The sequence below is a fragment of the Podarcis cretensis genome (genome assembly GCF_951804945.1).
Source record: "Podarcis cretensis genome assembly, chromosome: 13".
Taxonomy (NCBI): domain Eukaryota; kingdom Metazoa; phylum Chordata; class Lepidosauria; order Squamata; family Lacertidae; genus Podarcis; species Podarcis cretensis.
Genome location: NC_137182.1, coordinates 40,137,761 through 40,160,210, shown reverse-complemented (window position 1 = coordinate 40,160,210; position 22,450 = coordinate 40,137,761). Strand labels below are relative to the sequence as shown.

Sequence of the window (22,450 nt, the reverse complement as noted above, 5' to 3'; positions counted from 1 at the left end):
ACCTGGTTACCCAAGGCAACTTCTTCCCCGCTCCAGCTTCCTCCCCAACCTCTTCCCCTCTCTACGTTACTCTAGGAGGTGGAGCAGTTTCTCCACCGTACAGGCACCATCAACAGCATGGAGAGTAGCCATTCAGTGCCCAGCATGTCCATCAGCGCTAGCAGCCAGAGCAGCAGCGTCAACAGCCTGGCGGATGCCTCCGATGACGACGATGGGGCTGAGATTGCCATGATGCAGGAAGGCGAGCACACAGTCACCTCCAACAGCTCCGTCATCCATCGCCTTCCGGTACAGGATACATGTACTTTGGGAGTGGGAAAATCTGAATGGTAACAGGAGGGAGCAGGATTGAATGGGCTTGGGAAACAGTCACTTGTGCCTTTCCATGATCAGAGCCCAAAGAAGCACGGAAGCAGGCACGCTGAGTTGCTGCCGTAGTGAAGGGCAAAATTTAGGGAGCAGCTCCGGTTGGGTAGGAAGCGTCAGTTGCCCTGGCCTTCCTCAAGCTCTCCCATGCTGGTGGGTGGCGGTAGGAGGTGGTAAAGATGCGGGAATCGCAGGTTGGTCCTGCCCAGGTGGGTGAATTGTGGGAGTGGCCCACCTCTGAATGTGGGTTGGATTCGCACAATATGATAGGAATGGTGGTGGGAAGCAAGGCAGTAGAGACCAAAGAGTTTGGGTCTGCAGCTAAAGCATCCTTAGCTCTGAAAACCTATTAGACCCATTGCTTCACAGCTAACCACATTTTAAGCATAGATTTATCCCACCTCCCCACTCTGCCCAGAAACCAATGGTTGTAAAGGACACACCTGACAACGTGGGATTTTGGGGAAATTTTCCTGTACGTATTAGGCTAATTTGCATAGGCTCATATTCCATTGGACATCGTTCAGTTTGCATCATCAGAAAATGTTCTGATGCCCTAGAGCAGGGGTAGGCAACCTGATGCCCTCCACATGTCGTTGGACCAACTCCCATGATCCCTGACCATTAGCCATGCTGGCTGAGGCTGATGGGAGTTGTAGTCCAAGAACATCTGGAGGGCACCTTGTTGTCTACCCCTGCCCTAGAGAGTGATCTGCCCAGTGATCTATTTCTACACGCTTATTTTATTTGTATTTACTGTGCACAATGCTTTGAAATTGCCAAGCTTGCTTGCCTAATAGTAGTATTTGCAACTGGCATCCATTCACTGTTAGAAGTAAACCTGTAGAACAGAAAAATTTCCATGGAAGAATAAAACATTAATTTCTGCCTCACCAAGGCAAATTTAAGCCCAATGGAGCCACTTCCCTCCTCACTGGATGGGGGAATTAAATTGTGTCCCACCCATCCTCACCCAGCCGTGGCGCTTTCTGTTGACCCAGGTCACCCAGCATAAAGAGAAGGTGTTAGAACAGTGTAGGTTTTGCATTTCTCACAAGCCTGTTTTGGTGCTTCTCAGGGCCACGACAACCTGTACGATGACCCGTACCAGCCTGAGATGGAGCCCCAGAGCTCATCATCAGCTGCCCGGCGCCGTGCCTACTGCCGCAACCGAGACCACTTTGCCACCATCCGTACAGCTTCTCTGGTGAGTGGAAGGTGAAGTCATGTTTGGACAAAGCATGATTTCCCCCCCTCCAAACCAAGTTCAGTCTCTTCATTGTTCGTGGCCCAGCACCTTGTTTTTATGCAGAGGCTGCAGAAACTGCAGGGTTTACACAACTTCTTCCCAAGTAGTAGGTTCTGCTTCTTCCTGAATCCTCATTTCTTAAGATGAGGTGGGATTCTTGCTAGCTGTATAAAAAATGAGAATTCATGTCCTGCAGTACTATTAAGGGCTCAGGATGCAGCCCCCACAACCTGGCACCTTTCACATGTTTCATGCTACAACTCCCAGCAGCCCCAGAGGGTGCCAGGATGGAGGGAAGAAACTGGCCCCAAAGTGACCCATTTAGAAAAGGAACGGACAGATTCCGTGGGGAAAGAATTGTCATGGACTATTAACATCTATTGTTGTTCTTAGGTACAGCTTCCTATTGTAGGAAAGGAGCAGAGGGAGAATCATGGAGACCTGGAAGTCCCATGTTCAATACTCTTGCCTTTTGGGCATTTCCCCAACACACTTTGTGACCAAGGGAGGCTAGGAATGTTCTGTTGGAGAGAAAAAAAGGAAGCTCTGTTTCTGTGTTGGACTGCCGAAACTTAAGCAATGGAATTATTCCTTAATTGATTAATAAATCTAATATATGAACAAAAAAGTAGCTCCAGAGAGCCACACCATTTTTGATGATGCATGCACACAGTGCAACAGGCACCATGTTAGAAGGGGGCAGTCCCAGAGAGGGAGTGGGGTGCAGCTGTGTGCCAAACCTTGGAGTCTCATGGTAGAAGGAGGGGTGTCAATGTAATAAAGTAAAAATAGGGTGGTGCCTGCTACCTGCAACTTTATCAGTACCTATAATAGTTTAAAAGTTCCAGATTTAATGGTTGGTGCTTGATAAAAATGGATTAATTGACAAGATGTGGCAGGCCTAGTTCTCAGATAACAGGCTCTTGTAGGCAGGGTGTTGAGGATGGCCCAGGAAAGGGTGGTGCTGAGCTTTCCCCCTTAACAGGATGCAGCTCTAATTCAGGAGTAAGCACATAAGCAGTGGGGCCTGCGAGACTCAGGGTTGCCTAACTTTGACCTCCTGCCGCCCTTCCCCAGGTGACTCGCCAGATCCAGGAGCACGAGCAAGACTCGGCGCTACGGGACCAGATGAGCGGCTACAAGCGGATGCGGCGCCAGCACCAGAAGCAGCTGCTGGCTCTGGAGAACAAGCTCCGGGCAGAGTTAGACGAGCACCAGCTGCGGCTCGACAAGGAGCTGGAGGCCCATCGCAGCAACTTCTCTGCTGAGGCTGAGAAACTGGCCAAGAAGCACCAAGCTATATTTGAGAAGGAGGTGAGGGCTAGTGTGGGGTTGCCTTGCCAGAGCGGGGGAGATTCTGTTGGAGACGGTTACGATGGCTCCAAGCGGCAGGAGGAAGGCAGAGAGCTTGTGGCCTCCCTAGTGGAGGAGCTCCCGTAGGAAAGTGGAGTTCCTCAGGCTCTTGAATAACCACATGCTCAGCACCAGCTCCTGGTTTTGGGGAGCCATTACCAAGGACCGGTGGGGTGTTCTTGCAGCAGCGAGCCTTGCTCCTTGCCGCCGCCGCCATCATCACCAACTGCTGCTGTTGCTCCTCCTCTTCATCTTTGCTGCCGCTTGCTTGACTGCCAGGCAGTGGGCCAGGGAGAGCAAGTAGGCAGTGTCATTTGTGGATCCTCCTTTGCCTACTGCTGCCCCGTTGCCTGGGCCAGGCAGTAGGAAGAGCAGGCGCAGGGGGTTCTTGTCAGCGGACCCCCTGGAACGGTGCCTAGACCCTCCGCAAATGCCTGGCCTCTTGACACTGGCCCTGCGTGTGCTGGAGGGGTGTGTTAAAAACCAGCCACAATAAAAAGAGTGAAGCTCCTCCTTGTTGGTTTCCCTTCCATTCTGACCAGATTACTTGGGGTGGTCCAGGCTTGTTGCTGAGAGGGTCTCTTCTTTGGCTCCTGTTGTAGCTGTGGCTCTTCCCTTCCCTTCTGGCCAGATCAGCTGTGACCGGGTAGCTCAGTGCTTTGGGATCCTTTCAGTGAGCTGCTGCTGCTGCTGCTGGGATCATTTTTAAAAACAGATACTTTTGCTTATGGGGAAGGGCCATAGCTCAGTGGTGGAGCTTGCCTTGCATGCAGAAGGTCCCAGGTTCAATCCTTGGTCGAGACCCCTGCCTGAAACCCCAGAGAGCCACTGCTGGCCAGTGTAGACAGTACTGAGCTAGATGGGCCAATGGTCTTGACTCAGTACAAGGTAGCTTCTTATGCTGCTGTGTTGGTATCAGAGGACATCCAGCTTCGACAATAGCCAGGCCTGAATGCCCTGCTCCCCTCCCTCCACCCAAACAAACACATTAAAAATGGTGAGTTGAAAACCATGCTAACGGTGCAAATTTGCCTATTTCTGCTAGACATAGGCAGGCTCTTTGAGACTCCAACTCAGTTTCCCACTCTGGCTTTGGACATTCTGCCAGTTTGCCCACACCCCCATAATGGCAATTACCTTTTCTTTCTCCCACACTTAAAATACTTCCCTGTGCTTGCATGGAGCTACGCTACTACACACGCAGCCATGAGTGTGGCCAAACTCTCTTCATCCTTCCTTTGTGGGTGAATTTCCTTTCTTTCTCTCTCACCCATCCCCTGTACAGGCAAAGGCAGCCCTGGCTGAGGAGAAGAAGTTTCAGCAACATATCTTGGGCCAGCAGAAAAAGGAGTTGGGCAACTTGCTGGAGTCGCAGAAGCGGCAATATAAGCTACGCAAGGAGCAACTTAAAGAGGTACTTCCTTTAAAGAGGACCAAAGTAGGCAGGAGGGGAGGGGGAGGGGTCACACCAGCTTGGCAGCCTCCTTTTGGAAAGTTCCTGGTCTCTCATCCCAGCCTCTGTGTTTTCCCCCCTTGTGCTGTCTTCCGAATCCATCTGTAACTGGGAATCCTGTCATGGATGGGTGAGGGATGTGCGGCCTCTGAATCTGGCATTGCTAATTTCTGGTTCAGTCTGTGGTACTACCGCCTGATAATTCAGTGACCTGAAAGTAGAGTCCTTGAAGGAGCTTATTTAGGAGTCAATCGTACAATCTTTAGGGGGGATGCATATAAAATATAAATTTTTAAATGTCAGGGACATCACATGCCCCGCCCTGCGGCAGGGAATACTCAAGAGTTGCCTCGATGCTGAAAATTCTCATAGTTCCCTGCAAGCCATGGCCGACTTCCTGCTTATGAAGAGTGAGCTAGTGCCCTAGAGCTGTTTCCTTGAGACTGAATGAGTGGTTCTTCTCTCTCTTTGGTGGGCAGAAGCCCACCATGGGAAATGATTGGCAAACGCTGGACTTCCAGCATGCCTGCACTCCTCATTCAGTGAGAACAAGAGGAATGAATGATTCGCTCAAATGAAGGAGCAGTTAGAGAAAGTTTAGCAATGAGTGTATTCTGTGGAAGTTCCTTTGGGACTTTGCAGCTGGTCTGCACCCTCACTCTCCATATATTTGCCAGCTGCACCCAGATGTTCTTTACCCAGTTTTATGCCTAGGTGTAGGGCAGTGGTGGGGAACCTCTGGCCTGTGGGCTACATCAAGCCTGGCTGGAGGCCTTAGCTGGCCCATAATGCAATTCTTCCTAAACCACAGCCACCTGGCCCACATTTGATGTCAGGTATTGGGCAGGTAAAGATGTGGCTGCAAAGGTACAACCAAGAGCCCTAAAATGCTCTTCTGGTTGTTCCTTGGCTCACATCCAGTAATTCCAAATTTGGCCCATCCTTGCCAAAAGTAAGCATTGCTATTGGCGCCAACCAACACTGATTTGAACATCCATCAGTTGTGCTCTGGAGTTCCCGGTCAGGAGCCACCAAGCACAACTGATCCTTGCCCAAACAGAGGGTTGTAACCAGGACCAATCAGTTGACCAGCACTGACTGCAACCTTAGCTGGGATTGGCTGCAGGGATCTTCCTTTGCAGCCCAGCTTGAGGAACATAGATCTTCTGCATTGATGGCTTGAATCCCAGGCTGGGCTGCCAAAGAGTTCAGGAAAGAAACAGGAGCACGCTTAGAATGCACCCTGCTTTCTTAGCAGCTAGGTCACCATGGTGACATCAGATGATTGACAGGTGGGTGGACCCATCAAGGTGGCCCACGGTGAGAGAGCTCAAGCTCCTTTCCGCCAGCCAGATCCTCTTCTTCGCCCATGCTGTGTAGGAGGAGATACTATCATGCTTCATCGTGTCCCATTTCTCATGACTTTTTTCCTCTCTCAGGAGCTGCAGGAGAATCAGAGCACACCCAAGCGGGAGAAGCAAGAGTGGCTGCTGAGGCAGAAAGAGAACATGCAGCACTACCAAGCAGAGGAAGAGGCCAACCTTCTGCGCCGCCAGCGGCAGTACTTTGAGCTGCAGTGCCGCCAGTACAAGCGCAAGATGCTGCTGGCCCGCCACAACTTGGACCAGGACCTGTTGCGAGAGGTGAGAGTCTGGCGTTGGCTGTGGGGAAGGGATGGTTTCACAGGAGGGCCAGGGCTTCATGAGGGGTTGTTTTGGTGAGTAGGTGTCACCACTACTGTCCCAGAAGAACAGACATTGACAGGGGATGTCTGGGTATCTGCCCCAGGGAGCCAGCAAGTACAATGCAGCGCAAGAACAGGAGCTAATAATATTTGTACCCCGCCCACCTGACTGGGTTGCCCCAGCCACTCTGGGCAGCTGCCCACACAATAAAACAGGACTGCCTTCAGGTGTCTTCTAAAAGTTGTGTAGTTCTTTATCTTCTTGACATCTGATGGGAGGGTGTTTCACAGGGCGGGTGCCACTGCCAAGAAGGCCTTCTGTCTGTTTCCCAGTAACTTCTCTTCTTGCAACGAGGGAACTGCCAGAAGGCCCTCGGAACTAGATCTCAGCGTCTGGGCTGAACGATGGGAGCAGAGACTCTCCTTCACGTATATAGGGCCGAGCCCGTTTAGCACTAATGCATTTGTGGCCGCTGGCCACCTCTGCTAAAATATGGTGTCAGCAAGTTGATCTTTTCTCCAAAACAATGAATTCTGCAGTGAAGCAATACAAATTCTATGTGTGCACATGCAAAATTCTGCAAAACCTTCACAAACCTCATTATATAAACTGTTATAAACTATTTCCTCGATTTGCTGAACATCTCCTTTTTATACTAATCATAGAGCCTAACCACCGGCACCTGCATTCCAGCATCATCTGGAAGCTTTGCTAGAAAATAGTGTTCTTTAAAATAGAAGAGAGCTGGGTGTTGCTCAAGATGCTGGCTTTTGCATCCAGTCCCAAATTCTGTATTTTCATAGGCTTGGAGGGAGAGTGCCTGCAGCCCTTGACATTAGAGCAAGGGGAATGAGAGACAGTTGTTAATCTGGGGCCCTTGGGAGAAGAATGCGGCCATTGGAAACCTGGATGTAAGAAAGAATGCTGACCCTTTTAAGAGCCTTGATGCCAGGAAGAAGCCAGTCTCCATGGGAGGTGCAGTTCTAACGCCTTTCCCTTGCTTCCTCCCTCAGGAGCTGAACAAAAAGCAGACCCAGAAGGACCTGGAGTGCGCCATGCTTCTGCGCCAGCACGAATCCACACAGGAACTGGAGTTCCGGCACCTGCACACCGTCCAGCGCACCCGCACGGAGCTCACCCGCCTGCAGCACCAAACAGAGCTCTCCAACCAGCTGGAGTACAACAAGCGCCGGGAGCAAGAGCTGCGCCAGAAACACGCCATGGAGGTCCGGCAGCAGCCTAAGAGCCTCAAAGTAGGTGCTACCTACACCCCGCCTTGCTGCCAGTGGTGCCCTGACGGGCAGGATGCAAGGGGTGTGGAGCCAGGGCAGGGGCACCCAGGGGTTGTGGAAATGGACACAAATGAGGACGGAAGTCTAGAGCCCATGCAGAACCACTTGTGTGGGCCTAGTCCCTGTGGCTGTGCGGCCAGGGTTCAGAAATGCCTGGCAGATGCAGAATCTAAATGTGCACACTTTGGGCCACTAGACTCAAGAGGATGTGAATCGGCTGTTTCGGAGTCTGGTAGCCCTTGTCATGATGATCTAGGCCGATGCAAACCTATTGGAGAGGTTCTGGAGCCAACTCAGGGTGTTGTTGTAGACACAGGAATAAAATGTCCCAACCTTTTAGGGAAGTGTAGCCATAAAATGGGGGTTCTGGAGCCAGAGCTAGACTGCCATGGGCATGTGGTTTTAGAGTATGGCCTGGAGGAGGAGGGGGAGGGGGAGGATCTAGAACTGGATGCAGTGCGTATTGGGGGTCTTGTGCAGGACTGGTCGCCAAATGGGGTTGGAGAGCTGGATGAGCAGGGTTTGGAGGCCTTGGTGCCTGAATCAAAGCGTCCTGAGGGCGTAAAGCCTGATTGGCAATGCCTGGCAAGCGAAATTCCAGATGGGCAGGAAGCTGCTGCTTTAGAGCAGAGACAGGAGTGTCTTTGGCTCAGTGGGAAGGACGAGGAAGTCCTAGATCCAGACAGAAAAGAAGGTTGGATTCCAGATTTTGGTGAAACAAGCTTGAAACAGCAAGAACACTGTGGAGAGAGGGTTGCTGATCTAGAAGTAAGCCAGAGGTATTTTGGAGTGCGGGATCACTTTGGAGAGGGCTCTGGGGTTCTGTTGTCTGTTCGGGGGCGGCCAGGCGTTCCAGAGCCTGATGGGCAAGAGGCTGATAAGCTGGATCCATTCCCATGTGAAGGCAATTTATACTCTCATGCCTTACCCACTGTCCTAGAAGAGGGGGCCCTGCGAGGCCCGGGAGATGGCTGCCCAGCCCCTGAAGACCCCTACAGCCAGCAGGCCAGCAGCAAAGCCCGCCCCGTCCCACCTCCCGTGGCAGCCATGCTGCCCCATGCTCTCTGCGTGGTCTTGGCACTGTTAGTCTCTGCCTACCCATGTGCACCAACTCTCTTGCTGCTCCTTGCTGCACTGTGGGCGCAGGGTGGCGGGTTTCAGGATATCCTCCTGGCCCTCGAAGGGGCTCTAGTGGGCCTGGGGGTTACGTACACCTTGTTGCACTCTGTCTTCCTCCTTTCCGGAGCGTCCTTTCTCCTCCTGGCCAAGATGGCGGGGGCAGTGGGTGTGGTGGGGCTGAGTGCCAGTAGGGGGCGCCTTTACGTTCCTGTCATCCTCCTGGCTTCCTACCTGTTAGCTTCTCCCTGGCTGTTCCTGCCCCTTTACCTCTTGGGGGCACTCGCACGGCACAGCCTGAGGGGATTCCCCCGCCGCGCCCGCCGCTTCTGGCTCCTGGCCCTGCTCCGTCTCCCACGCCCAGCTTTCCGCATCCTCCAGCGCCTGGGGCTGGTCACCGAGCAGGGGCTGTTCCGCCTCTTCCCCAAAACCAACAAAGGCGGCTTCCGCAGCCGCATCCCGGTGCTGTCCCGCCAGCGCCAGCCCTCCCTGCCCTGGCACCGCAAGGCCGCGGCCCTTCTTGCCAAGCCGATTTGCAGCATCAACAAGATCCTCACGGAGGTGATTTGTGCTCAGCTGCCTCCTTCGGCCCTGCATTGCCTCAAGGGGCTGCATGTCTTGCGAGAGGAAAGGCCTTCCCGCATCCCCCGCCTGACAGCCAGGCCCCGGGGGCATTCTGTGGGGTCAGCGAGGCGCATTAGTAGGAGGAGAAGTGTGCAAGGAAGCCAGCCTGCCAGGAGACCCTGGAGATAAGGAGCCCTTCAAGGGCTCCACATCCTGTTCTAAAACGGTGAAAGAGTCCATTCCAGTGGGACTCCAGCATCCTGGTCCTCTGGTCTGGCACACAGAATTCTGGGAGGTTGGCCAGTCTCTGGACTTATGGGAGACCAGGCAGAGCAAGTGACAGTATTTACTCTGAAAACCTACTACTTTCCATCCAGTCTTGTGGTATTGGTACAGAGAACCCAACAGCAAGGGGAGAGAATTTAATGTCTTAAGGCCAGGGATCCCTCTGAGCCTTTGATAAAAGGAGTTTTGAAGTTGCGGGAGGACCAGAAGTTTGTTCTAGCTCCTTATTGGTTTACACAATGGGGGTGGGGCGGAGCGTTGTTGAGTGTTCATTACCCTAACGAGGAAAGAATCACCTGATGACGCCCTTTTGAGCTGGCTGTTTGGGTGGGTTGGGTAATTTTTTGGCGCCCGTTCCAGCCGGCTGGGAGAAGATGTGGAGATGAGGGTTAAGCTGAAGAGATTTCCAAGCCCCTTAGAACTGAGGTGTGAGGTGCATGTGTGCTAGTGTCTGAGGTCGAAAGGTCCTGTTCAATGTTCCCCAATGAAAAAAGGAGTTTGCTAAGGGGGCAGGGGCTGCAGTTTGCAGAATACTCCACTCTTACAACCATTTTCCAGTAACCTCTTTTTTAAAAGTCCAGGCACTCTTGTTTCCATCTTTAACCTACTTTGAGCAATGAGGGGATAAGTACGGTCCTCCATTTCCTTCAAACTTAGAACCCCCCAAAGAAGGTAGCGGGTGCTGGGGCTGAATATACAGTCATCAAAATAAATAGGCTTCTGTTCATTATCAGCTCCTTAAATGGTCAGGATCCATATCACCTTAAATTTTATCATTCTCCCTCCCTCTCCCCTACTGGACCTTGTTTCAATTGATCTGGAAACTTACAAACCTGAAGGGGTGTACATGTTTCAAGAAATCAGACTCCTCCCAGCTCCTAAGGGCTTAACTAATTTTAGGTGATTCTTTCGCCGTTAATATATATATTTCCACTGCTCTACAAATATATATATATATATTTTTATCATTTTCCACCCTAATTGTAACAACCTCCCTTCACTTCATTTTTTTTTTTACTTGAATGTACATATTTCAAGCTGACTTTTAATTTTATGTTTGTGTATGTTTGTGATTTTTATTTTATTTTTTGCTAAGTTTTATATAAAATCAGTTTTTGTGGGGAGGGACAAAGAGCTAATGTGAGATTTTTTTTATAAAAAAATGACTGAAAACGGGAGAATTTTTTTAAAAAATCCAACTTATTGCTACAGGTTTTTCATTTGAAAGCACAATGGGCCAATCAAGCAGTTCTCTCTATCTCTATCTCTCTTTTGCCCTTATAAAAGAAATCTTCAGTTACCACAAGCCAGGACTTTGAAGTAATGGTTAGGGTTTTAACCAGTTTGCTTTAGTGGACCTATGTAAGAATGGAAAAGTTAAGTTTGCCACTGAGCACCTCCCCAAATGCTGGGATGGTTGGTAGTTTTTCAAGTGGTGAACCAACCTTTTTGTTGGCTCCTTGCAGCTTGTTGAAGCGCAGGGGCCATTCCAGGGATAGCAGTGCCTCAAGCTCTCCCCTTTCCCAGGGAGCCAACTATTCCACCTTTCCTACTCCAGGATCTGAATGCCCTCATTACTCTGGGATCTCTGTCCTCAGTCACCCACAACTTGAGCTGTGGCAATGGCATCAGAGTGCCTGGCCCTTTCACACCTGGATGAGATGCTTGCCTTTTGTAACACAAGTAACAACCTTGTTGAAGAATTCCGGGTAATGCAGATGCTCCCGTAGTCCTGCAGTGATTTACTTGTGTCATTAAAAAATGATTACCTTGCCTATTTTAACTCTCTGTCCCAGCCCTTACCATGCCTTGTGCCCACCAGATGTTTTGGACGACAACTCCAGGCCATGCTGGCTGGGCTGATGGGCCCTAAACATCTGGAGAGCACAAAGTTGGGAAAGGATGCTCTAATCAGGTAATCACCCAGATGCTACCCAGAATCAAGTTCGTATATGAAGTGCTTTGCTGATAGATGTGGTTTCTTTATTTTTGGAAACAAAACCTGATTTATTTAAAAGTCAATCTTTGGCAGCCAAATAGGCACTAAATTAACCATTTTTTAAAATGCCAAACTGGGGTGGTTGAGCTTGAATATCTTTAGAGAGTAATCCTGAACACACCAAATCTGAGAGTAAATCCCATTTTTGTTGTTTGTTTTTACAGCTAGTAAATTTAGATTCCCAGACAAAGCAAGGATTTTTCACATTCCCATGACACGCCGTGTTTTATGCTGTTAAATCATTTTGTAACTAACAGCCTACAGTTCTAATTTAATTGGTGCCTCATTTTTAAATTGTTTCCTTTGTGCATGTTTACATATTTTCCCCAGCTTGTGGTCTGATTCTGTTACTACAGCCTTTAAAAAACACAAAAAAACCCAAGTTGAGATTATCCCCAACTTTGTCTTAATTCTGCAATTATCTATCTAATTTTGGTCCCATTTTGTACTTCAAGTGCTTGTCCTGTGTTTCTCCCTTTTTTGGTTCATCTGTGGTCTTTTTTTATTTATTTCCTATTTTGTTCAAATCATGGATTTATTTTTTAGCATTCCTCCATTTTTTGGCCAAACTTATTTTCATTAATCCAGATTCTGTTTTGTCCATTTTAATAGTGTACTTGTATTTCTTCCTATTTTGTGTGTGTGCGTTTGAGCTGTGGTTTCCCCCTTATCCCCCTTGCATTTTTTTTCTCTGTTAAATATTTTTTATTTATTTCTCCCATTTTGTGCGGGGAAGGTATTCATCTGTGGTTTATTTATTTCTTCCCTTCCCTGTTGTGGATGCATGTGAAACTTTGAAGGAAAAATAAAAAGAATTCTGCACCACACTTCACCACCTCTGTATTGTGAGTTTTGAGTTTGGTTTTATTTATTTCTCAATTTTTTAAAAAAATAAAATGAGGCACTTTAAGCTTAGGAGCTGGGCTACGAGTCTGTTTTCACACCTCTGTTGCCCCCAAACACCTTGTATTTAAGCTTTCCTCTCCCTGAAATTTTGCACTGTATGTTTGTAAAAGTTTGGAGTATTATTCAAAACCTGAATCGGAGGGGATCTATGTATTTCCTCTCTGCACCCCACTATTACCATTGTTTCTCATTAATTCTGAGAAGCTGTAACTGTCCATAACTTTCTACACTCAGGGGTGGTGGGAATGTTCCTGAAATTATTTAGAATACTCAAGGAGAAAGTGTGTGGGGGGGGGGGAGGGAAATCTGGGCAATTTTATTAGCCTGCCTGTTTTACATCATTTCCATTCGCTGCTATATGTTCAAAAGTGGAACTGCAACCTTTGAGGGCCGTACCCCATGCTCCTGCAACCCCCACCGCCCGAAGTGAACAACAGCCCAATCAGCTTGGTAGCTAATGCACTTGTTTCTAAGGGACATTGGAAAGCAATACATTTGAGTCATGAAAATGTGCATTTGGGTGAGGCAGCTGCCTTAGGCAATCAGTTTTTGGGTGCCATTTGTGGGGTTGCTTTGGGAGGGTGCTTTTATGCATGTAGTACAACCCTCTGCAAACATTTCTGTGAGGATCACTCTAGAATTCTTCCTGGTGGTTTGTGCCCTGTGTGAATACATGGGCGGCTTGACTTGTGCCAGCCTTTATTCTCTGCAATCCAGAGTACCGCAGAATAATTGCGCACACAGCTTCCAAGCAAAAATAACACATGTGGGCTCCGAAATAAACACAGACCCACATTGAGGTGGGTTCCTGCTGCATCATATGACAAAGGTCCCCTCTCCCAGAGGCTTCCCAGAGGTCAGCCACGGCAGTGACAAAAGTGTGCATGTTCCACCTGCCTTACATTAGTCTCAGTTCAAAAAGCATCCTTCTGCTTTATCTTTAAGCATCTTCCTCCCTGACCTCCCGACTGTGAGACTCAATTCTCCTTCTGAGGCACAAGAGTTTCCTCCCCACGACGCCACTGCCTTCCCATTCCTGGCGCCCATGTAAGGTGTCCACCCTCATTCATCCCATTCGTAACACAAGGGACTTTGGTATTCGCTCTGTGTGTTTGCTGATAACATTTTTGTAGACCACCTCCTAACAAGGAGGTGGCACAGAAATAGAAACTCAACTTTGCCTTCTCCTAACCTCTGACTCCTAACTGGGAAGTTTTAAATGTTTGTGGTGCACCCCATACGCTCCCCCCAGCCCCAGTGCGTTCCTTAAAGAACCTGAACACTACTTAGATAAGGAGACGGAAGAGAAGAAGTATCTTTTTCAAAGGTGTGGCAGGGTTCGAGCCCTCCCCACTCACTAACCCAAATGGGATCAACTGGAAGGCGTCCCAATGAGAGTCTTGGATAAAGGGCAGCTCTGAAAAGTGTTGCCTGGTGTACAGTGACCAGTAAAACAAATGCTGGAGACAAAAATGGGGGCGGGTTTTGAACAATTTAAAATATATATATACCCTGCCTTTCAGTTAAAGACTAATTTGGTTGCTGGCCTTGCCTTGTGTGGAGTGTGTTTGCGTCTTTTTAGCACAGGACTAGGCTACTTGGGGGCTCGGAAGGCTCAGCCTGTTCCCTAGTGCAGCCACAGGGGAAAATACACACATGCACACTCTCTCTCTGAGTTACACCCCTTCCTTACTTTGCGTGAACAGCAGCAGAGGCTCAGCTTAAAAAGTTCTTCCCCTGAGCATCTCGGTTGTGGGTGTGAGCCCAAGACGCAAGCAGCTAGGACCTTGAAGAGCGGAAGGGGAGAATTCAAACTTAGTCAATATTTGATCCTACTTGGGGGTGGAGTGGGGGGCTGAAAAGTCCTTTTGCCACTGTTGGAGCTCATACTAGAACGGGAGTGAACAGAGCCAAGGCTGCTGGCCCTTCAGCCAACTCTCAGCATGGTCCTACTTATTAGTTGCACCAGGACTGCTGCTTTGTCATAATCACCGATAATTCCCCTTATATCCTGCCTTTCTCCTATAATGAATACATGAAGCTGCCCAATTCTGTCAGGCTGCCGGTCTGCCCAACTGAGTGCTGCATATTCTTGGCTGGCATACTCTGGGCTCTGCAGAGTTGGGCCTGGTGCATCCTCACCATATAGATCCTTTAACTGGAAATGCCAGAGAGATTGAACCTGGGTCATTCTGCACAGGAGCTTCTAGGAAACACGTCACATTTAAGTGCCTTTGCCTATGGCGGGAATTGTCGCTTGGTTAAATGAAGGACAATGTCTCCCCACCAAAACCCTACTGGTGGGAGTTGTTTGTCTAACACATGCTCCTGTCTCTCTCTCTCTCTCTCTCTCTCTCTCTCTCTCTCTCTCTCTCTCTCTCTCTCTCTCTCTTTTTCTCCGTCGTTCTTCTCTTTCCCCACCCGTTTTTTCTTTCACACTCTCATCCTTTGTTCACCGTTCTTCCCCTCCCTCCTTTGGTTGCTTGGGCTTGCCTTTTCTTTTCGGTTCTTCTCCCCTGTTCTCCTCCTCTCTCTTCCTCCTACCCCAGTCCAAGGAGCTGCAAATTAAAAAGCAGTTCCAGGACACCTGCAAGATCCAGACACGACAATACAAGGCCCTCCGCAACCACCTCTTGGAGACCACCCCAAAGAGCGAGCACAAAGGCATCCTCAAGCGCCTGAAGGACGAGCAGACCCGCAAGCTGGCCATCCTAGCGGAGCAGTACGACCACAGCATCAATGAAATGCTCTCCACCCAGGCCGTAGGTACCCCCACTATGACCCCCTGCCCCCAGGGAGAAGGAGGGAACTGACCCCTTTCTCCATCAGTGAGGGGAGAGTTCTGTTCTCATTATGCTCTTAAAAATCAAGCAGCAAAACTTGAGTTTTGTGCCCTTCCAGTGAGAGTATCCCCAATTCTTGTTCCCTTCATTCCAATCTGTGAGAGTATTTTGCAAATAGAGCCCTTCTGGGTGAATTAACTTGTTCCATCTACAGTGGTACCTTGGTTCTCGAACTTAATCTGTTCCGGGCATCCGTACGACTCCCAAAACCATTCAAAAACCAAGGCACGGCTTTCACTTGGCTGCAGGAACTTCCTGCACTCAAGCGGAAGCCACGTCGTATGTTCGGCTTGCGAAAAACGTTCACAAACGTTCACAAACGTTCACTTGCTTCGGGTTTGCGGTGTTCAGGAGCCGATTTGTTTGGTGACTAAGCCATTCGGGAACCAAGGTTTGACTCCTTTTGTGGAGGCCACAGCCTTTGGGCTTCCTTGGTGCAGTTTATGCAGCTCTAGCTAGTAGTGAGGGACCCCAGTTACCCTAAAAGATGATGTTGGTTTTAGGCCACCTAACTGTCATGCTTCCTTCAACGCCACCAAAAAAGAATCCTGAGAATAAGAGTTTGGTGAGGGATGCCGGAAGTACTCTGAGAGCTCAAGCTCACCTTGCCAGTTCCCAGGGTTCTATGAGAAGAGGGATGGATCGCTAAAACACTGAGTTTGTAGTATGGCTGTGTCCTAGGTCATACAATGCTCCTGGTGGTGCTTCACCATCTCATATTTCTTCCTCACTCAAAAGCATCCTTTTGAGGTTGGTCGATCTTAGTTTTTTATTTACTGAGGCTGAGGGAGACCCACTTAACCAAAGTTACCGAGTGAGAGTGGTGACAGCCAAGGTAGAGCTTCAACTCTTGAGTACAAAGGGCCAAGGATCAATATGCCACCTGTTACGCAACAATAGGGTGCGCCCCCTTTTCCCAGGCGTGTCTCATGTGATTCTCACACCTGCTAGGCAGAAGTTCCACAGGTGTTGCTTCTCTTTAGAAGTGAGAAGGCTCTTCTTCACCTATTGATTCCTTGTTATGTAGCTCTTACCAACCTGCCACGCAGAAGCTCCATTTTGATCTATGAACTGCCCTGTGGTCCTTGGATGAAAAACAGTATATTGATTAACTTATTACTAAATAACAATAACAATAACAGTAATCAACCTGGTGCCCATGGGTTCTCCCCCATGACAGCATTACAAAGCAGGGTGGGGGACCGGTGTTTTATTTTTTACTGTTCAGGGACAAAGCCAAACGTGTCTGAGCCCTGCTTCAGAAGCTGCTGCTGCCTCAACTGTGGGAGAGGCCTTGTGGCCGTGTTGGGTGAAGAGTGCCAGCCTTTTTCTTCAGAAACAGCCACCCTCTCCCTCAGTCAGCCCTGAGCCTGCTGTGTGCCCCTTCCTTATCTCTTCCTTTTCTCCCCTCTCCCAGCTGCGGTTGGACGAGACGCAGGAGGCAGAATACCAGGTCCTGCGGATGCAACTGCAGCAAGAGCTGGAGCTGCTCAACGCCTATCAGAGCAAAATCAAGATCCACACCGAGGCGCAGCATGAACGGGAGATCAAGGAGCTTGAGCAGAGGGTATCCATCCGCCGGGCACTGCTGGAGCAAAGGGTACGTGCAACAGCCTTCCTCCTTCTCTTGGAAAATCCACGGTCCTGGTTCCTTAACCCACGGCACCAACCTCTCAGACCTACACGCCTCTCCCCTCTTGCCCGTCTCACCCAGATGGTTAGAAGTGTTGGTTTCCCCCTGGTTCCAAGCTCCCAAAATACTAACCCACGATCCCAAAAGGCATCCATCCTTCTGAGGCCACCTTGCACCAAAACTTTTAATTGGGATTGAAAGCCTTCTCAGCTGCCTTCTCTATTTCTCTCTCTCCCCACTCGGAAAAGAGAACCAGAGTTCTTGCGTGAACTGCGCTGGGCTTTGCTAATGGAATTCCCGGAGCTCCTTGTGAAAGTGCACTCTGGGAAAGGGAGAGCCGTGATGGTTTAAACAGCTTTCGTATTGATTGCGATGCAAGTCAGCCCTCCTTAAAAGCTCAGGGAAGGGCGGACTTGATGGGCTTGCTGTAAGGTGAATAATGGAGAGGGATTGAGAGCTACAGTCGAAAGCCCATTACACGTTCATTAGGAAGAGATGAAGTATCGGGGTCCTCCAGCGTAGGTTAGTCCGAAGGGTCTGGTGGTGGCTGGTGGTAGGGCTAGGCGGTACCTGGTTTTCAATGCCGCAATATATCACTTTGCAATATACAGATATATCACAATGTCTGAAATAAGGGTAGAACTATGTAGATACATTGGCTGGCCTCACGGTTTTCCCCAGCATTGTGATTTTTGCATAGCATATGCACACGCACATCATGATTTGCAAAATATTGCCAAGTCACAAATGAAACTGATTGCACGATACGGACTTCAAACCAGTATCACCCAGCCCTAGCCATAAGGCTCCTCAGCGAGGATGAGGATTCTGCAGCCCTACAGATGCTTTTGGACTCCCAACAACTACAGCCAGCATGCACAGTGGCCAGGAAGGGTCAGAGACAAGCAGTGTCTGATTTCCTCACCCCTGGTTTTGAGACCGGTTTGTCCCATCCTGGGTTAACACCCTCTTCCTCCTTAACCAAAGCTAGGTGTCCCTGCTGTTAATGCAGTAGCCATTTTCTATAGCTAACTGGGAAGTCCAACCCCACTGTCACAACAGCAATATTTATACAGCATATTTTTTTAAAAAGAAAGAAAGCTGTGTTCCCATTATTATACGACCTACCTCCCAGGTACTCCTGACCACAGACTTTGCAGCCTTAGAGGACTGGCCAGGAAGTTGATCTTATACGCGCTTACTGGAGAGCAAGCTCCATTGAGCTCACTGGGGTCTACTTCTGTTGCAGCAGGCGTCGGATCGCATTCTGAGCATTTGCCCAGAGAGCTCTTCTTGGCAGCTGCCATGCTAACAGCATGGCGGAGTCTTATAAAAAGAACTTGCCAAAATGCTTGCTCTGTGGTTTTAAGCTGCTAGCATGGAAGCCATAGTCCAGCAACAACCTGCATGGCCGCCGGCTCCCCATCTCCCTTCTAAACTCAGTCTCTCTGTGTGTGTTTATTTAATTTTTTTGCCTTTGTCACCCTCTAGATCGAGGAGGAGATGTTGGCCTTGCAGAACGAGCGATCTGACCGCATCCGGAGCCTCTTGGAGCGCCAAGCCCGGGAGATTGAGGCCTTCGACTCGGAGAGCATGCGCCTGGGCTTCAGCAACATGGCGCTCACAGGCATTCCAGCTGAAGCCTTCAACCAAGGCTACACTGCCCCCCCTCAACCCTGGCCCTCCCGCCCCGTCCCCCGCAGCGGCTCCCACTGGAGCCACGGCGTCCAGAACACAGCCGGGGCCCCCCACGCGTGGCGGCAGCCCCCCATGCTTGCCCCGCCCCCTTCAGCTTGGCTCCACCCTCCTTCCTCCTCCCCTTCCTCCTCCTCCTCCTCCACGTCATCCGCCCCTGGGGGCCGCTCCAATGTGGTCATGCTGAGGAACAGCCCCCAGCCGCTGCGGCGCACAGCTTCTGGAGGCCAGTCGGACCAGGGCATCAGCCGCTCGGCCAGCGTCACCTCCCACATCCTCAACGGGTCGCACTTCTCCTACTCGTGAGGCGATGGGGAGAGAACAGGGAAACTTTGCTGGAGGGAGACGGGGGAATTGGCTGGTGGAAAGGGGGAGGGGAGGAGCAGGCAGGGGGGCGGCACGTTTGCCGGGGCTCAGCAAGCTAGAACTGGGAGAAACCGAACCGCAGTGTGAAGGCTCCTCAGTCGTCATCTGTGGCCTTTGACTTGCCACCCACCTTGCAAGCGCAGAGACACAGAAGATTGGACTGTGCGGCGGAAGGTTGCACTCATGCCCTCTGGAGCATGGCTGGGGCCTCCTCCTCAGATTGTGGTTTCCTATCCCCCGCCAAATGGATGGAGACACCGAAGCTTGTGAACGTGACGTTGGCAATCGGTTTTTTGCGTCCCTGGTGGTTGTCAGCCGCTTCCCCCAGCGTTGCCACAATCTGTAGATGGAGAGAGGCAGAGAGCGGTGCCCCGGCAGCGGAGGCTAAATTGTGTCTTCAAGATGTGGCTGAATATTCCCAGGATGAGGGGCGGGTGGGGAGAAAGGCCCCCCACATCGCAGCAAATCCAGAATTCTTGATTGTGCATCCATAGCTTGCCCCATGCGCTACAATCAGAGCTGATGCGCTCGGGAGAGCCTGTTCTGTGTCTCCTGCGTCATGGTTCCTTTCAATCAGTTCAGGCAGTGAGAGAGAGAGAGAAAGTAAATTAACGGGCGTGGATTTTGGGAGAACCCTGGATTGCCATTGGTGGCGGCTGATCGGTGCATGCATAGAATTTCCAGATTGACAGTTAAAGAACTTTGCCTCCTTCCTGAGGCCTGGACAGTGGCTTCTGATCCTGCCCGAATTCACAGGCGACCATTACCGAAATCCGTTGTTTCTGGACCGTTCTCAGCTCCCGGAACCTTCCTTACCTCACCACAGTCTATGGCTGGAGAAGGAATTGTAAATTGCAAGCAGCTCTGGGCTCTTTATCTGCATCGCCCCATTTCTCACAGAGGCGGCCTCCTCCAGCTCCTCCTGTCACGGCGCCAGGCTGGTCCCACGGGATGGAGCGGGGATTGAGGTTCCGGAACCAGGCCTCGCGTTCCTGTCATGAAACAGAATGTAGATTTTAAACGGTGCCCTCTACATACCCGCCCCATATGTCTGTTTTGAGACACGGATTTTAGCCCATGCCAGCCCAGGGATGTGTTTTTGTGTTAATACTCACCACCTTACCCACATGGATTACGTCTCTTTCCCCCCTCTGAAGGAAAGACTGCCCCACCACTCTTGCCACCCAGAGGGACTCTGAATGGCAGGCCTCCCTCTGCCACCCGGTCCTGAGCATTAACTTTAGTTTCCTGGCCCAGCCAAAACCTCTGGAAGGTCAGGCTCCCTCCCTGGCCGAGGGCATCGGAGGGTCACCTGCTTCCGTTGCACCCGGTTGCTCCCTTAAGCCGCCACCTCCTCCCAGAAACCACCGTGCCACCCTACAAATTTGCCTCCTGTCATTCCCGTTGTCCTCCAGCCACTTCTCAGCATCGCTCCCATGCACCCCACCTGCCCAGTTTAGACTCGCCAGATCTGCAGCCCTGAGTTCGTATTTGCATGCAGGAGATCGGCTGCAGAATCTGAGCGCCCAGCAGAATGAAGGACACCTTTCGGTTCAGAAGCCACCTTCAACCCATCTCCTTCCTATACATTCTCCCCACCCCCAGAACCGTTCCTACCCCCTGGAAAAACTTATTTGGTTACATAATACCCAGTATGAACAAACCCCAAGGCTGGCTACCCAGGGTTTGGGATCAGGGTCAGCCTGTCAGAATCGGCAAACTATATATCTGTGGCCAGTTGCCCTCCTCTCCTCCTCCTGTACTTAAGAACCAAACCTCTGGTGGAAAATGGGCCCCTAGTTCCTCTAGAGCTATAATTTATCTGAGTCAGACCCACATATCCCACCAGTAAATAGAGAAGACTTCCTGAAGCCGCCGGGGTGGTTTGCCCAGCTAAGAGGGAGGGGAGTTTTGCAAGTGGGTGTTTCAACTCTGGCCAGCTAAAGGAGAACCTGGGGGGGGGGGACGACATTTTGCATGTTCAAAGCTCTTCTGAGTTGGGAGCCCAATTGGGAGTGGCGGCATCATGTTGAAATCCTGTATGATCACTCTTGTGCAAAGTCAGCTTTCAGAGGTTGGTCTTCCCCTTTTCGTTTTGTTCTGAACCATCGCTCAAAGTTTTCACCATGTAGGGAGGAATGCTAGATTCTTGGCCACAGCAGGTGAAGAGCTGTGATCAAACTGTACCATTTGAACCCATATTTTAAAAAATACCCCTGCTGCTTACGTGAGAATTGGAAGCTGGGAAGATGATCTCGAGGGTAGCCTCCTCCTGGCACACTGGCTTTGTTAAATGCATAGCTGTTTCTTGTTTCCCATTTGGGAGCATTTGGCCATGTTGGCTCTCTGAAGTGGGACACTGTAGGAAGTTCTACCAGCTGTTTGTGTGAATTAAGCCCAAGGATCAGCCAGCAGTGTTGGTATTATGGTACATTGACTGTCCAAAAGGAACCACATAAACCCCTTTTTTCAGGAAGATTGGGGAAATCCAAGCTTTCTTCTTTTGAAATGTGAAACAAAACTTCCACATCTCACAAATTCCTCCTAGAGACCAGGGGAATTTTTTTTTTAATCTCATAGGTAGAGCACGCAGCTCTGGAAACCATTTCTCACTAGTGATGGAAGAAAAGTCCGAAGGGGGGGGGGGTGTGGAAGCGAAGGAGAGCCGCATGTTCCAGGAAAGCAGAAATGGGTTACAGAATTATCACAAGTAGTAAAACGAGCCAGGGAAGATCTGGAAGTAGAAATTTTCCATCTGTTGGCGGGAAATGTGGTGTAGTACTTCTTTATCTGTGGAAGACATTGTAGTTTCTTAGATTCCCGCCTCCCGCCCTCATATTTGGGCCAGGAACTGAATCATTTTTTTTTCTATTGTAAGCAGCTGAAGTAAGACTTGTCCTTTACAACACACAACCCTATTAAAATCCCCCTCCTTCCTCACCAAACGCTGCTGCCCACACCTGTCTCCCACCCACCCAACCCCAAGGGCACTGGTTTGGCTACAACCATAAAATTATCCTATCTAAACTTCTCAGACTTCTCCCAGAACCCTCTTCAAGTTCCTCAAGCTAATTTTGTGATTGAACAAGGCCACTGTTTTAAACCAGAGGGGTTGGGGGTGGGAGGGAGGGGAGAACTGAATGGGATCTTTTGTTACTTCAAGGTGTTCAGTTAGTGATTTCTGCCTGCCTGGGATTGGGAAATGGGGTTTTGGGTGGGCTGGAGGGGCTTGATGTATTATAATAATTAATCCTTTTGCTTTAAAAAAATATTTCTGTTTTTTGGTGCCATAACTCCCCATGTACAGTTTACCTCTTCCAGTCTTTTTCTTTTCTCTTTTTGCGCTTTTCCTCCCCTCCCCCTCCCCAGTTTTTTTCCTGTCTCCCTCTGTGTGGGTGATTAAAAACTAATGTGAGTGTGTGTATGTATGTGTGTATGTCTTTTTTTATATATGAAGAAAAAATGTTGGCGGGGGGGAACTTAGACATATGTGTCCTATGGAATGTATTAGAAAATAAAACACTTTTTAAAAACAAACAGGAACGGGGTGGGTGATCTTGAATCTTACTTGGGAGAGCAAAAACTGGAAAGAGAACACAAAGATGGAACTGGTTGCTCTCTAGAGGGCTACCAGTAGGAGAGATT

General features: G+C 49.9%; 1 protein-coding gene across 2 annotated transcripts in view; it reads left to right on the top strand.

Moving 5' to 3' along the window:
* TAOK2 (TAO kinase 2) overlaps window positions 1–22,342 on the top strand; it is a 39,709-nt gene extending 17,367 nt beyond the window's left edge. Inside the window, exons 12-20 of one of the 2 annotated variants that reach the window (XM_079951077.1) lie at window positions 76–288; window positions 1,445–1,573; window positions 2,693–2,929; window positions 4,254–4,382; window positions 5,861–6,064; window positions 7,120–7,359; window positions 14,818–15,030; window positions 16,529–16,711; window positions 18,236–22,342. In XM_079951077.1, coding sequence (XP_079807203.1) covers window positions 76–288; window positions 1,445–1,573; window positions 2,693–2,929; window positions 4,254–4,382; window positions 5,861–6,064; window positions 7,120–7,359; window positions 14,818–15,030; window positions 16,529–16,711; window positions 18,236–18,745 — 2,058 coding nt within the window. In that variant the 3' untranslated portion in view covers window positions 18,746–22,342. Of the gene's footprint in view, window positions 1–75; window positions 289–1,444; window positions 1,574–2,692; window positions 2,930–4,253; window positions 4,383–5,860; window positions 6,065–7,119; window positions 12,278–14,817; window positions 15,031–16,528; window positions 16,712–18,235 lie in introns of those variants that run through there. The other variant, XM_079951076.1, reaches the window with a different exon arrangement.
* The last annotated feature ends 108 nt before the right edge of the window (window positions 22,343–22,450 follow it).